The following is a 15,192-nucleotide window of genomic DNA, read 5'->3' as shown; positions in this document are numbered from 1 at the left end:
CACCCCCGGCGAGGGTGGGCGAGGGGCTGCGAGAGCCTCGGGGGGTGGCACCCACCGCCAGCACCCCGCTGTGCCCCGCGCTGTCCCCTGGCAGTGCTGCTGCACCCCGGGGTCCCCTCCTGGCGCTGTCACCCTCCTCCTTGTGCCCCACGGTCCGGCTGTGTGGGACACATCTGCCACCTCCGGGCCACCTCCGGGCCACCCTGGGCAGCCCGAAGGCTGCGGGGACAGGGGTGGCGGCTGAGGGGACCCGCGGTGTCCCCGGCGGGGGTGGCAGCGCAGTTTTGGGGGCAGCCCGACCACAGCAGCATTGTGTCGGCTTCTTTGATGGAGCGACAGGCGCGGGCTGAGGTGACAGCGGGGGCTGTGGCAGCTTGGGGGGCACGTTGGGGCTCTCCTGGTGGCCCGGGGAGGAGAAACAACCCCAAAAAATCCCGAAATTCTCCCCACGGCTCCCCTGGCGCTGCTTCACTCAGGGCTCTGTGAAAGTCGCATCCCCACGTGGCACCTGGAGGTGTTGCCCGCCCCCCAAAAAACGGGCCGGGAGCCACATCTGGAGGCAGAGATCAGGGAAAATCACCCGCACCCCCTTTTATTGCGCCTCAAAGGGCTGCGCCCCACATTTCCCAGCGGGCTGAACCCCACCACGCCCTGGGGAGGGGTAGTGACAATCCGGTGTCCCGGGGGATGGTGACATTCCGGTGTCCCAGGGGATGGTGACACTCCGGTGTCCCAGGGGATGGTGACATTCCCGTGTCCCGGGGGATGGTGACAATCCCGTGTCCCGGGGGATGGTGACACTCCCGTGTCCCAGGGGATGGTGACACTCCGGTGTCCCGGGGGATGGTGACATTCCCGTGTCCCAGGGGATGGTGGCACTCCGGTGTCCCGGGGCAGCAGCATCACCCTGGGGGCAGCACGAACTGCCCCGAGTCCTGAGGGACCCCAAGCACCCATGGGTGCCCTCGGGAGGGGCGGGGGGTGCTCAGCACAGGGAGAAGCGGCGGGAGTTGATGTTCATGCGGGTGACGCCGATGTGCTTGAGCGGCGTGGAGAGCAGGAAGGCGGCCTTGGGGGGGATGGTGCACAGCAGATCCGAGTCTTCCTCGCAGCCCTCGAGGATGAAGGTGGCGTCGTCCAGCATCTCCTTGTGCTGCCGGCAGGCCTGCTCCACCTTCAGCCGCTGCAGCCGCGCCCGCAGCCGCATCAGCTGCTGCGCCAGCCGCTGGTCCAGGGCCTGCATCTCCCGCTGGGGGCCGGAGGGAGCAGCCATGGAGCGGGAGCGGCTGCCCGGGCAGCGGGGACGGCGCTGGGCCAGGGCACAGCCCCCGCGAACAACCCGCGGTGCCAGGCTGGGCACAGCCCCGGCGCAGCTCCTGCCCGCCGTGCCACCCCCAGAGCGGCAGGACGGGGGTGCCAAGCGCTGACCCCCACAAAGCCACGACCCCCGGCTGCCGTGCGGGCTCCGGGAGCTGTGGCACGGCAGAGCCACGGAAAAAATCTCGGGAATATCCCAGAGGAGCTCAGCCCCCCGCCGCCCCGCCGCGTCGCCCGGGGTCGGGCGCGGTGTCGCCAGCCCGCTCCTTGTCCCCGTGCCGCTCACCAGCTCCGTCCTGAGCCACTCCAGAGCCGCCTCCACGCTGGCAAAGCCACGGACGGCCCCGTCCCGCTGCTCGCGGGGGTGCCCGGGGCTCCGCTCCGCCCCGGGGCTGCCCCGGCGCTGCCCCCCCAGCCGGGCCTGCCACTCCAGGTACGAGGGGCGCCGCGTCTGCAGCTGCAGCCGGGCCGCCAGCGCCTTCAGGCTCTCCAGGTTCTCCTCCTCCCAGGTGGGCTCCTCCTCGCCCAGCTCCTTGAATTCCAGCTGCCCGAAAGCCATGGCGGGACAAAGCAGAGCTCTGCCCAAAATCCCCGCCGCTCTGTGCCCCCTCAACAGCTCCCCACCCTGAGCACGACCACCCACCCGCACCCACACCCCACCCCAGCTGCACCCGCTTCCCGGCTATTTATCCTCCCCAAGTGCGATGGGCAGGCATTTCCTTATCCAGAGGAATATTTTTGGCTTGTTGCCTTTGGGTTTTTATGTGGTTTTTTTTCTTTGTTTTGTTTTTTTCCCTTTTCTTTTTTAACACCATTGTCTCCGCCTCGGAAGAGACTCTCCGTTCCCGGACGGAGCCTTCACCGGGGCACGGAGGAGCGGGAATGATTTATCCCCGGGCTCAGCCGCCCCTCCCCGCTTCTTGGGGTGGGGGGGAGTGCCCAAAAAAGCCCGAGGAAGGAAAAAGAAACGGGGGGAGGGTGGGGTGCCCACGGGGGGCAGCCGGGGTCCCGCACCCGGACGGGACCTTAAGGTGGAGCCGCGCCCGGATCCGTCCTGTGCCACCTCCCCCGTGCCCGCGGGGCTCCAGGGGCAGCGGAGGTGGCTCAGGGGTCTCCCCTGCACCCCGCGGGTCCCACCTGCCCCGTGCGTGCCCACCCCCGTCCCCCCCAAAATAGCCCCCAAACCCCCCGTGCTCCCCCGGCGCTGCTCTCGAGTCCCGCTGTCCCCTCGCGTGTCCCTTCCCACGGCCCCCCCGTGTCCCCTCCGCACGCAGGGACCCCCCAAAACCCCCAGCCCCGGCGGCATCGCCGCGTCCCCCCGGGCCGGGCCACCTTAAACCCGACATCCGCCAGCCGGGCCGGGCCGGGCCGGGCCGTGCGGGGACATCGCCGCCACCACCGCCACTTCCACCCCGGGGTGCCCAACTCCCCGTCCTGCACCCCCAAATCCCCTCCTCGCACCCCAGATCCCCTCCTCGCAGCCCGGCGCTCTTCCTTGTGCCCCCAGGTCCTCTGCTTGCGCCCAAAATTCCCTCTTGCAACTCCCAAAAAAAATCTCCTCTCCTCATGGCCGGCGCTTCCCTGCCGGCGCCCTGAGCTCCCCGCCGGCCGCCCAGCCCGAGCAGGTGAGCAGAGGGGTGGCCGGGCAGGAGCACCGCCACCCTCCTCATCTTCCTCCTCCTCGTCCTCCTCCCCAGCCCCGGGGGTGGCTCTGGGGACAGCAGAGCCCGTGGGGACGCTGCCAGCTTCGTGTCGGGGCCGGTACCGGGGGGGTGCAGCCCAACGCGGCGAGGAAGCACCGGGAGCTGCTCCCTGCGATCCCCGTTCTCCCCCCAAAAATCTGCTCCTGGGGAGACCCAGCCAGCCCAGCGCCCCGTGCCTCAGTTTCCCCGCTGCCTGGGAGGTGACAACGCCACCACGGAGCGGGGACAGCCCGCAGGGCGCCGCGTGACGCGCAGGGCAGGGCCGGGAGCCGCAGGATTTCCCCTTTTTTCTCCTTTTTTCCTTCCCCCCGGGCCGGGCCGAGGAGGCGCCCATGGAGTTCTCGGAGCTGATCAAGACGGCGACAGTGGAGGACGTGCTGCTGTCGCGACAGGGGCTGCCCGACGTGCGGGGCACCCTGTGCATCACCAGCCACCACCTGCTGCTCTCCTCCCGGCCCCGCGGCGACCTGGAGCTCTGGCTGCTCATCCGCAACGTGGACGCCGTGGAGAAAAGGTGAATTTGTCCCCAGCCTTGTCCCTGTCGCTGGCACCCCTGCCTGAGCTGGAGGATGTCCCCCCAACATCTCCCACCCCACGGGCACCGCGCTGCCGTGGCCTTTCTCTTCCTCTTCTTCTTCCTCTTCCTCCTCCTCCCACGCGGGGCAGGGCGGGCATTGACTCCTCTCGTTCCCAGAGTGCAGAATTTAGGCTGGTACCACCCCCCCCGCACCGGCGGCTCCCTGCGGGACACCAGGTTTGGTTTTTTCGGCTCTCTGCCACCCACAGGAGAGCCTCAAGTCCGGCACAGCCCCCGTGGGGGGACAGAGCAGCTCGGGGCTGTCCCCGCGTGTCCCCCAATTGATCCCCGACCCCCCGTCCCCGTCCCGCAGGGTGTGCGGCTCCTCCGGCAGCATCACTCTGCGCTGCAAGGACCTGAAGGTGCTGCAGCTGGAGATCCCGGGCACGGAGGAGTGTCTGAACGTCGCCAGCTCCATCGAGGTGAGCCCGAGGGCAGCAAAGGGTGGCTCGGCCGGGGGCAAAGCGCTGCTGCCGCGTTGGCTCTGGCATCAACCGGGCAAACACGCGGCTCCGGCAGCGCTGGCACACGGCGGCCGTGCCAGCTGAGCAGCCCGGCTGGCGTTCCACCCCTCACACAGCCCTAAATATCAGCTGGCCCAGAGATGTGAGGCTGTGAGGGAAGAATATCAGGAGATGCAAAGATTCCCAAAAGAGGCTCTTACCCCAGATACATTGGTTCAGCTCTCGTTATTCTGTGGTGTCCAAGGGGCAAAAGAGCAGAACAGGAAATGTCAGGGGTCTGTATGGACTTTGGGCAGGGTCGGGGCAGGAAGGAGGGTCCAGGGGTATCAGATCAGAGTCCCGGGGAAGGGACACAGCGTGCCAGGAGCTCACTGTGACACGAGGCCAATCCCCAGCTGGCCACAAGCTTCTTTCAGGCAATTGCAGAGTGAGAATGTCTCACCTGAGTGTCCTCTTCTGACATTGCCCACCTCACACAGCCCCTGAATATCAGCTGGCCCAGAGATCCGAGGCTGTGAGGGGAGGAATATCAGGAGATGTAAGGATTCCCAAAAGAGGCTCTTACCCCAGATACGTTGGTTCAGCTCTCTTTATTCTGTGGTGTCCAAGGGGCAAAGGAGAGTGACCAGGAAATGTCAGGGGTCTGTATGGACTTTGGGCAGGGTCGGGGCAGGAAGGAGGGTCCAGGGGTATCAGATCAGAGTCCCGGGCTCCCGGGGAAGGGGCACAGAGCTCGCTCGCTGTGACAGCCGCCGTGCCCCGCCGCAGGCGCTCTCCTCGGTGGACTCGGTGATGATGCTGTACCCGTTCTTCCACCGCCCCCCGAGCCTGCGGCTGCGGCAGGGCTGGCACCCGTGTGCCCCCGAGCGCCTCTTCCAGCAGCTCGCCGCGCAGGTGAGTGTAGGGAGCGCGGGGCTCCAGGATGGTTTGGGTGAATGGAGATGAGAGAGCTCTGCAGGCGGCTCTTGGCGTGTCAGGTTTATCAGGGGTGGAGAAAGGTCCTGCCTCGAGCTGCCAGACGCAGCACGGGGCCAGGCTTGAGGGGATGGGGAGGGGAGAGACAAGAGGATGCTCCAGGAGAGGGTGGAGATCCTATGAGGGGGGAGATCCAAGAGAATGGAAGTTCCAAGAGAGCGTCCAGCCCCTCGCAGACCCCTCATCAGGGGGCTTCAAGGTGGGCTGGAACAAGGCTCGGGCCAATGGGGCCACAGACTCCTGATGTTTTAGGGGAGGGTTACAGCTGCGGGGTGAACCGCACATTTTGGGGGGTGAGATGGAGCAGTCCACTCGGCCCCTGGACCCATCCATAGGCAGGGGCGTTGTGCGGCTAGCAGGGAGGATTGTTCTCATCCCGGCTGTATTATTGATAAATAATTCTATTTATCCATCCTTCCCGACAGGTGAGCCCGCCCGGGAGGGACGCGGTGCCTTCCCCTCGCCCCGCCGGCCCCGCCGCTGATGTCGTCTCTCCCGCAGACGAGCCGGTGGCGGCTGAGCGCCGTGAACCGCGACTTCAGCGCCTGCCCCTCGTACCCGCCCGCCGTGATCGTGCCCGCGGCCGTGGCCGATGACACCGTGGCGAAGGCGGCGCGGTTCCGCCAGGGCGGGCGCTTCCCGGTCCTCAGCTACTTCCACGCCAAAAACGGCACCGTGAGTCCGTGCCGCCCCTCTGCCAGCAACTCTGTCCCTCTGCCAGCCCCCCCGTCCCTCTGCCATCCCCCCCTGTCCCTCTGCCATCCCCCCATGTCCCTCTGCCATCCCCCCATGTCCCTCTGCTACCCCCCTGTCCCTCTGCCATCCCCCCCTGTCCCTCTGCCATCCCCCCATGTCCCTCTGCCATCCCCCCATGTCCCTCTGCTACCCCCCTGTCCCTCTGCCATCCCCCCATGTCCCTCTGCCATCCCCCCATGTCCCTCTGCCATCCCCTTCTGTCCCTCTGCCAGCAACTCTGTCCCTCTGCCATCCCCCCATGTCCCTCTGCTACCCCCCTGTCCCTCTGCCATCCCCCCATGTCCCTCTGCCATCCCCCCATGTCCCTCTGCCATCCCCTTCTGTCCCTCTGCCAGCAACTCTGTCCCTCTGCCATCCCCCCATGTCCCTCTGCCATCCCCCCATGTCCCTCTGCCATCCCCTCTGCCCCTCTGCCACCCCCTCTGCCCCCCTGCCAACCCCCCATGTCCCCCTGCCACCCCCTCTGCCCCCCTGCCAACCCCCCTGCCCCTCTGCCATCCCCTTTGCCCCTCTGCCACCCCCATATCCCTCTGTTATCTCCCTCTGCCCCTCTGCCAGCCCCCCTGCCCCCGGGCCCCTCAGAAATGGGGAATTCCCCCTTCACAGGATTCCAGAGTTGGGTTGGAAAAGATCTTAAATCCCACCCAGTGCCACCCCTGCCATGGCAGGGACACCTCCCACTGTCCCAGCTTGTTCCGTGCCCTGTCCAGCCTGACCTTGGGCACTGCCAGGGATCCAGAGGCAGCCCCAGCTGCTCTGGGAATTCCATTCCAGCCTCTTCAGACACTCCCGTGGAACAATTCCCAATTCCCAACCTCCCATCCCTGTCCTCTGCCAGTTTGAAGCCATTCTCTGTGTCCTGTCCCTGCATTCTTTGTCCCAAATCCCTCTCCAGCTCTCCTGGAGCCCCTTTAGGCTCTTTATGGCCACCCTGGAGCCTTCTCTCCTCCAGGCTGGACATGCCCAGATGTCACTGTGGAGCAGGATGGGAATGAGGAGACTGATCAGGAGGCTGTGAGAGTAAAACTCCGTTTATGCAAAATACCCCGCTCTTTTATACAGAGCTTTGTGAGGAACAATTCCATTGGACCAATGGAATAAAACCTGAGAGTAAAACTCTGGTTTATTCAAAATACACTGCTCTTTTATACAGAGCTCCATGAGGAACAATTCCATTGGACCAATGGAAAAAAAACCTGAGAGTAAAACTCTGGTTTATTTAAAATACCCCGCTCTTTTATACAGAGCTCTGTGAGGACCAACTCCATTGGTCCTGAAGTGAAAACAATACATTGCATTGCTGTACAGTGCTTGACACACAGTGATAGAACTTAACTATAAACAATGTGAACAAGAGAGACAAAGAATTATTGACATTTTCTCCAGCTCTTTCCCAGGCCTCTGCCTGGCTGGAAACTCTCGTTTCTCTCTTTACCCGAGTCCCACCCGGCCGTGCCGCGTTTCCCCAGGCCCTGCTCCGCAGCAGCCAGCCCCTGCCCGGGCCCAAGCGCCGGCGCTGCCTGGAGGACGAGCAGCTCCTGGGGACGGTCGTGGCCGAGGGCGAGCGAGGCGTCATCGTCGACACGCGCTCGGCGCAGGCGGCCAAGCAGGCCCGCGTCAGCGGCGGCGGCACCGAGCCCCGCTCCTGCTACCCGCGGTGGCAGCGGCTGCACCGCGCCCTGGAGAGGTGAGGACCGGCTGCCGTCCCTGCTGGGACACGGGGACAGGGCCATGACACCTCTGTCCCCTTCTGTGACACGGGGACAGGGCCATGACAGCTCTGTCCCCTCTGTGACATGGGGACAGGGCCATGACACCTCTGTCCCACCCTGTGACACGGGGACAGGGCCATGACACCTCTGTCCCCTGCTGAAACATGGGGACAGGGCCATGACACCTCTGTCCCCTGCTGAAACATGGGGACAGGGCCACGACACCTCTGTCCCCTTCTGTGACACAGGGACAGGGCCATGACACCTCTGTCCACTGCTGAAACATGGGGACAGGGCCATGACACCTCTGTCCCACCCTGTGACACGGGGACAGGGCCACAACACCTCTGTCCCCTCCTGAGACACGGGGACAGGGCCATGACACCTCTGTCCCCTCCTGAGACATGGGGACAAGGCCACGACACCTCTGTCCCCTTCTGTGACACAGGGACAGTGCCACGACATCTCTGTCCCCTCTGTGACATGGGGACACCTCTGTCCCCTTCTGTGACACAGCGACAGCGCCATGACATCTCTGTCCCCTGCTGTGACATGGGGACAGCGCCACGACACCTCTGTCCCCTTCTGTGGCACGGGGACAGGGCCATGACACCTCTGTCCCCTGCTGTGACACGAGGATGGCACCACGACACCTCTGTCCCCCCACCGTGACACGGGGACAGGGCCACAACACCTCTGTCCCCTATTGTGACACGGGGACAGCGCCACAATGCCTCTGTCCCCCCCTGTGACATGGGGACAGCGCCACGACACCTCTGTCTCCCTTTGTGACAGCACCACAACACCTCTGTACCCCCATGACATGGGGACACCTCTGTCCCCCCCGTGACACGGGGACAGGGCCACGACACCTCTGTCCCCTCCTGAGACACGGGGACAATGCCATGACACCTCTGTCCCCTATTGTGACACGGGACAGCACCACGACACCTCTGTCCCCCTCTGTGACGGTGCCACGACACCTCTGTCTCCCCCCGTGACATGGGGACACCTCTGTCCCCCCGTGACATGGGGACAGCTCTGTCCCCCCGTGACACGGGGACACCTCTGTCCCCCCCGTGACATGGGGACAATGCCACGACGCCTCTGTCCCCGTGCAGGGGCCGCCCGCTGCAGGAGAGCTTCGCCAGGCTGGTGGAAGCGTGCGGGGAGCCCGCGCCCAGCGTGGAGCGCTGGCTGGGCCGGCTGGACAGCAGCCGCTGGCTCGGCCACGTCAAGGCCGCCCTGAGCACGGCCTGCCTGGCTGCCCAGTGCCTGGACAGGTAAGGGGGCCGAGCCTCGCCCGCCTTTCCCCCCCCGGTGCCAAGCCCCCCGTGCCCGAGGACACCGGGATGCCCACAGGGAGGTGTAGGGAGCGCTGGGCTCCAGGATGGTTTGGGTGAATGGAGATGAGAGAGCTCTGCAGGCGGCTCTTGGGGTGTCAGGTTTATCAGGGGTGGAGAAAGGTCCTGCCTCGAGCTGCCAGACACAGCACGGGGCCAGGCTTGAGGGGATGGGGAGGGGAGAGACAAGAGGATGCTCCAGGAGAGGGTGGAGATCCTATGAGGGGGGAGATCCAAGAGAGGGGAAGGTCCAAGAAGAGGGGAAATTCCAAGAGGAGGGGAAGTTCCAAGAGAATGGAAGTTCCAAGAGAGCGTCCAGCCCCTCAGAGACCCCTTATCAGGGGGCTTCAAGGTGGGCTGGAACAAGACTTGGCCCAATGGGGTCACAGACACCTGATGCTTCAGGGGAGGGTTACAGGTGCAGGGTGAACCGTACATTGGGGTGAGATTGAACAGTCCATTTGACTTTTGGACGCACCCATAGGTAAGGGCATTGTCCAACCAGTGGGAGGATTGTTTTCATCCTGGCTGTATTTATGAATAATTCTATTTATCCATCCTTCCCAACAGGGAGGGCTGCAGCGTGCTGGTGCACGGCGCCGAGGGCACGGACACCACGCTGCTGGTGACGGCGCTGGCCCAGCTCATCCTGCAGCCGGCCTGCCGCACCCTGGAGGGGTTCCAGGCGCTGCTGGAGCGGGAGTGGATCCAGGTGAGAGTTGTTTTTGTGATGCGGAGGAGGGTGAGGGTGCCAGCTCACCTGGGTGCCCTCACCCAACCTCCCCGCGGGCAGGCCGGGCATCCCTTCCAGCTGCGCTGCGCCCGCTCGGCCGCCTCGCCGGCGCGAGGGAAGCGGGAGGCGCCGGTTTTCCTCCTCTTCCTCGACTGCGTGTGGCAGCTGAGCCGGCAGTTCCCCTTCTCCCTGGAATTTGGGGAGCAGCTGCTCCTCACCCTCTTCGACAACGCCTACGCCTCGGCCTACGGCACCTTCCTGTGCAACAGCGAGAAGGAGAGGTGGGTGTGTGATGGAATCCAGAGCTTCCCTCTGGCTGCCCTGGGACCATGGGCAGAGATCACAGACAGTGTCTCTGTCCAGAGCCCCCAGAGACACTGGCTGTGATCTCTGTCCATGCAAAAGAGTTTTCAATCTCACAGGATGAATTACCATCTTTGAGTGTTTGATATCAGTAATAATTAAGTGTGGCACGGGTGCAAAAGTAAAATTTTTGGATTCTAGACGAGGGGTCCAAAGGGGACAAGCTGGAGGAAATTGGGTGTGCCTTGTCCTTTTTCTCCTTCTTCATGCCCTCCATGTCTCACTGTGGTGTTGGCATTTTCCTGTTGGTTCAGGCTGGGGACACACTGTCCAACGGAGGTGACAGATATTGGCACGTTATTGTAAATGCAGCCCAGGGAGTTTCTGGTGTATAATGTTTGTAACATTACGTACCAGATATAATGTTTGTAACATTATATACCATAAACTGGGACTGGGTTTAGGCTGGGGAAACATTGTTCAATATAGATGATAGATATTGGCACATTATTGCAAATATAGCACAGTTAGTTTCTGGTATTTAATGTGTAACATCCTACTGAGGGATGTTACATTGACACATTATTGTAAATACAGCACACAGTAATTTTTAATATATAATGTTTGTAACATCCCACTGAGGGATGTTATATTGGCATGTTACTGTAAATATAGCACACATAGTTTCTGGTGTAAAATGTTTGTAACATTATGTACCAGATATAATGTTTGGAACATTATATACCATAAACTGGAGACTGGGTTTAGGTTGGGGACACATTGTTCAATATAGATGATAGATGTTCTTGTAAATGCAGCCCAGGGAGTTTCTGGTATTTAATGTTTGTCACATCCCACTGAGGGCAGAGCCCCACACGCTGCCCTGCAGGACAGAGCTGGGCAGGGCAGCAGAACACGTGAGAGATCAACAGAATAAACAACCTTGAAGCCCGCACAAATAATGACTTCTGCTTTGGCAGCGGGGCAGAAAGACAGAATTTTTAGAACCTCAGGATCATCAATAGCACGGATTCCGACAGGAGTGGGGCCAGGCCCCTGCGTGTCACCGCCAGGTGCCACGGAAGCAGCGGCGTGTCCCTCGTGTCCCGCAGGAGGCTGTGCAGGCTGAAGGAGCGCACGCCCTCGCTGTGGGCCCGGCTGGAGCAGCCCGAGGAGAAGCACAAGTACCTGAACCCCCTCTACTCACACAACCCGCTGCCCCTGTGGCCCTGCGGGCAGCCCCAGGGCATCCAGCTGTGGCACGGTGAGCGGCCTCCTCCCGAAGCGCCGCGGCAGCAGCTCCCAGCCTGAGCAGCACAAGGAGTGAATGGGTTTAAAGAATGGAAAAGCTTCTTGGCTAGTCACGCACAGGGGAAAAAATATAGTGACAGTAGTTCTAGCTAATCAGTGTAAATACGCATATGAATTAAATGTAAATGTAAATGTAAATATAAATGTAAATGTAAATATAAATATAAATATAAATATAAAATATAAATATAATATAAATATAAATATAAATATAAATATAAATATAAATATAATAAATATAAATATAAATATAAATATAAATATAAATATAAATATAAATATAAATATAAATATAATATAAATATAATAAAAATATAAATATAAATATAAATATAAATATAAATATAAATATAAATATAAATATAAATATATATAAAAATAAATATAAAAATAAAAATAAAAATAAATATTTATAATATCAATATAGAAATACTTATAATATATCAATACAGAAATATTCATAATATATTAATATAGAAATATTTATAATATATTAAAATAGAAATATTTATAATCTATATTAATATCGAAATAGTTATAATCTACTAATATATAAATATTTATAATCTATATTAATATCTAAATATTATTAATATATTTATGTTTATATATTATATATTAATATTTATATTAATATATAAATATGTATAAAATTATAAATATTTATAAATATTTGTAAATATAACCATAACTATAAGTATAAATGCAAACACAAATATAATTATAAATATAAAATACAAATATAATTATAAATAGAAAATATAAATATAAAATATAAATTAGACATATAAATATAAATAAATATAACTATAAAATATAACTATAACTATAATTATAACCATAACCATAATTATAAATAAATATAAATATAATACAACAATAAATAGAAGTATAAAATATAACTATAAAATATAAATACAAATATAAGTACAAATGTAAATACAAATATAACTACAACTATAACTATAAATATAAACATACATATAAGTATAAATATAAATATATATCAACACCTCGCATTAAAACAATACTCTCTTATTTTAAATACAATATTTGCTTATAAACTTTAAGATACAATGCACGGAACTCTATCATTAAGCTTAGAACTTCCTAATCTCTCACCAAATACACTTTTCTATAACTCAGAGAGCTATTTCACCTAACCACTAATACACTCTTGTTTTATTTGACTTTTTTCTCTACTTCCTGTACAACTTTTGTGCTGACAAATCTCAGAGCTCCTGCTTAGCCCTCATCGCCATCGTGCCGTCCCTAAAACCTGCATTTTGTGTGCCCAAAGCCCTCGGGTTTCACAGCAATCCCAGTCCCTGAGCGCAGGGCGCAGCTAAGGCCAGCTCCTTCCCTCGCAGGGTTTTTCCTCCGCTGGATCCGTCCTTGCCGGCACCTGGATGAGGCCTGGGAGGAGATGCAGAGGTTGGTGCAGGGAGACAATTCCAGCCTGGAGGAGGGAGAGGGAAAAGGCAGAGCCGGCCCGAGCCCCCGGCTGGGACACGGGACCCACGCTGAAACCGGGACGGGGCAGGGCCCGGGCGTGGGGCTGGGCTGAAGGGCAGCAGGTCCCACCAAAAAAACCTCAGATCCCACCAAAACCCTCAGGTCACACCAAAAACCCCAGCAGGTCACACCAAAAACTCCAGCAGGTCCCACCAAAAACCCTCAGATCCCACCAAAAACCCCAGCAGGTCACACCAAAAACCCTCAGATCCCACCAAAAACCTCAGATCCCACCAAAAACCCCAGCAGGTCACACCAAAAACCCTCAGATCCCACCAAAAACCTCAGATCCCACCAAAAACCCCAGCAGGTCACACCAAAAACTCCAGCAGGTCACACCAAAAACCCCAGCAGAATCACACAAAAAACCCTCAGATCCCACCAAAATCTCAGATCACACCAAAAACCTCAGATCCCACCAAAAACCTCAGATCACACAAAAAACCCTCAGATCCCACCAAAAACCCTCAGATCCCACCAAAAACCTCAGATCACACCAAAAACCTCAGATCACACCAAAAACCTCAGATCCCACCAAAAACCTCAGATCCCACCAAAAACCCCAGCAGGTCACACCAAAAACCCTCAGATCCCACCAAAAACCTCAGATCCCACCAAAAACCCCAGCAGGTCACACCAAAAACTCCAGCAGAATCACACAAAAAACCCTCAGATCCCACCAAAATCTCAGATCACACCAAAAACCTCAGATCACACAAAAAACCCTCAGATCCCACCAAAAACCCTCAGATCCCACCAAAAACCTCAGATCACACCAAAAACCTCAGATCACACCAAAAACCTCAGATCACACCAAAAACCCCAGCAGAATCACAGAAAAAACCCTCAGATCCCACCAAAAACCCCAGCAGATCCCACCAAACCCTCAGATCACACAAAAAAACCCTCAGCAGATCACACCAAAAACCCCAGCAGATCCCACCAAAAACCCCCTCAGCAGATACCAAAAACCCTCAGCAGGTCACACCAAAACCCCCAGCAGATTCCAGAAAAAAACCCTCAGGTCACACCAAAAACCCTCAGCAGAATCACACAGAAACCCAGCAGATCCCACCAAAACCCCCAGCAGATCACACCAAAAAAACCCTCAGATTACACCAAAAAAACCCCAGCAGAGCACACCAAAAAACACACAACAGATCACATAAAAAAGCCCCAGCAGATCCCAGAAAAAAACCCTCAGATTCCGTAAAAAAACCTTCAGCAGATCACACCAAAAACCCTCAGATCACAAAAAAATAAACAACCCACATCACACCAAAAAAACCCGCAGAAGATCACACCAAAAACCCCCAGCAAAAAGGCATTTTGTCCCAAAAACCCAACACCTCCCCCAAAATCACCAAGGCCGCAGCCTCGGTGTGGTGCCAGCAGCTCCGAGCCAGGAGCCAGCCTGGGAATTCTGCCCTTGGGCCCAGTTTTGAGGAAGGAAAGAGGAAAAAATAATAGAAAAACCACTCCTGTGGAGAGGCAGGAGGGCGAGGATGTGCAGGAAATCCCTGTTCCGTGAGGGAAGCTGGCTCGGGGTCACCCAGCACACAAACAGAGCGGCGGCGCCGGGCGCGGGAACTCCTGGAACTCCAAATGTCCCCCCAAAATGTCCCTCAGGCATTTTTGGATGTTCCGGGCCCAGGTCAGAAGCATTTGAGACCCTGGCACAGCTGGAAACAGCTCTGATTTTGGGTTTGAGCCATGGAATGATTTACCAACCTTGAAGGGAGAATAAAAAGTCACAAAGTTTAGATATTGGAGTAGAAGTAGTCACAAATTAGAGGGAAGAATTTTTGAGTGCTGTACAGGGGGGTTTTGGTTTTGTACATGGGGGTCAGAGGGTTTAAGATGGATTTGGGATTTGGGCCTGCCCTGTCCTCCCTCTTTCTTCTTCCTCACCTCCATGTTCTTGGTGATGTTGGCACTCACAGGTTGGTTTAGAGTAGAAAAGCACCATTTAATATAGGTAATAGGCATTGGGGAAAAATTGTGAACATGTAACATGTAATGTACCATATAAAAGATAGAAAAGCACCATTTAATATAGGTAATGGGCATTGGGGAAAAATTGTGAACATTTATCATGTAATGCACCATATAAAAGATAAGAGTAGCCCAGGGGTGGGGAGAAGCAGTCGGGAGTCAGAGAGGATGTCAGGGTGTGTGTGTGCCTCTGCCTGAGCTCTGAGCAAACCACAGCAGCTCAAGGAGAAAATCTTTTAGATAATTTGCAATAAACTGCCTTGAGACCAAACAAGAGACTGCTGAGTTTTCTTTGGAAGCTAGGGTGGGAGGAGAGACTTTTCCACCACACAGAACCCCTGAACCAGGCCGGGGTTCTGACAGAAAACAATTCCTGCCTGCTGCCCTTGCAGCTTTTTCACACTTCAGGGCAGGGCCTGAGGCTGTGCAGCCTCCCTGGGAAGGAGTGCATGGGTGGGCAGAGGTCCCAGGAGGAGCAGTGCTGCTCC

The 15,192-nt window shown here is 56.9% G+C and overlaps 2 protein-coding genes across 4 annotated transcripts; one reads left to right on the top strand and one right to left on the bottom strand.

The window, feature by feature from the left end:
* Positions 1-554: 554 nt before the first annotated feature.
* Positions 555-2,435, bottom strand: FAM167B (family with sequence similarity 167 member B). The gene is made up of 2 exons (XM_021539385.4): positions 1,604-2,435; positions 555-1,249 (listed from the first exon to the last, which is right to left on the bottom strand). Exons 1-2 carry the CDS (start codon positions 1,874-1,876, stop codon positions 986-988), a joined length of 537 nt encoding a protein of 178 aa, XP_021395060.3. The 5' UTR covers positions 1,877-2,435; the 3' UTR covers positions 555-985.
* A 67-nt stretch (positions 2,436-2,502) lies between these two features.
* Positions 2,503-14,978, top strand: LOC110475361 (myotubularin-related protein 9-like). 3 transcript variants are annotated; one of them, XM_085559741.1, is made up of 12 exons: positions 2,503-2,942; positions 3,347-3,534; positions 3,715-3,774; positions 3,911-4,019; positions 4,830-4,955; positions 5,538-5,711; positions 7,262-7,479; positions 8,626-8,787; positions 9,418-9,559; positions 9,641-9,861; positions 10,996-11,147; positions 12,565-14,978. In XM_085559741.1, the coding sequence occupies exons 2-12, from the start codon at positions 3,353-3,355 to the stop codon at positions 12,759-12,761; spliced, it is 1,743 nt and encodes a 580-aa protein (XP_085415867.1). In that variant the 5' UTR covers positions 2,503-2,942; positions 3,347-3,352; the 3' UTR covers positions 12,762-14,978. The 3 variants fall into 3 exon arrangements, with proteins under 3 accessions (XP_085415867.1, XP_021395129.4, XP_085415868.1); XM_021539454.4 differs by lacking the exon at positions 3,715-3,774 and having other exon boundaries at positions 2,503-3,534; XM_085559742.1 differs by lacking the exons at positions 3,715-3,774; positions 12,565-14,978 and having other exon boundaries at positions 10,996-11,364.
* The last annotated feature ends 214 nt before the right edge of the window (positions 14,979-15,192 follow it).

Source organism: Lonchura striata, chromosome 23 (assembly GCF_050655825.1).
Source record: "Lonchura striata isolate lonStrDom1 chromosome 23, ASM5065582v1, whole genome shotgun sequence".
Classification (NCBI taxonomy): domain Eukaryota; kingdom Metazoa; phylum Chordata; class Aves; order Passeriformes; family Estrildidae; genus Lonchura; species Lonchura striata.
This window is presented reverse-complemented; position numbering and strand designations above follow the sequence as displayed.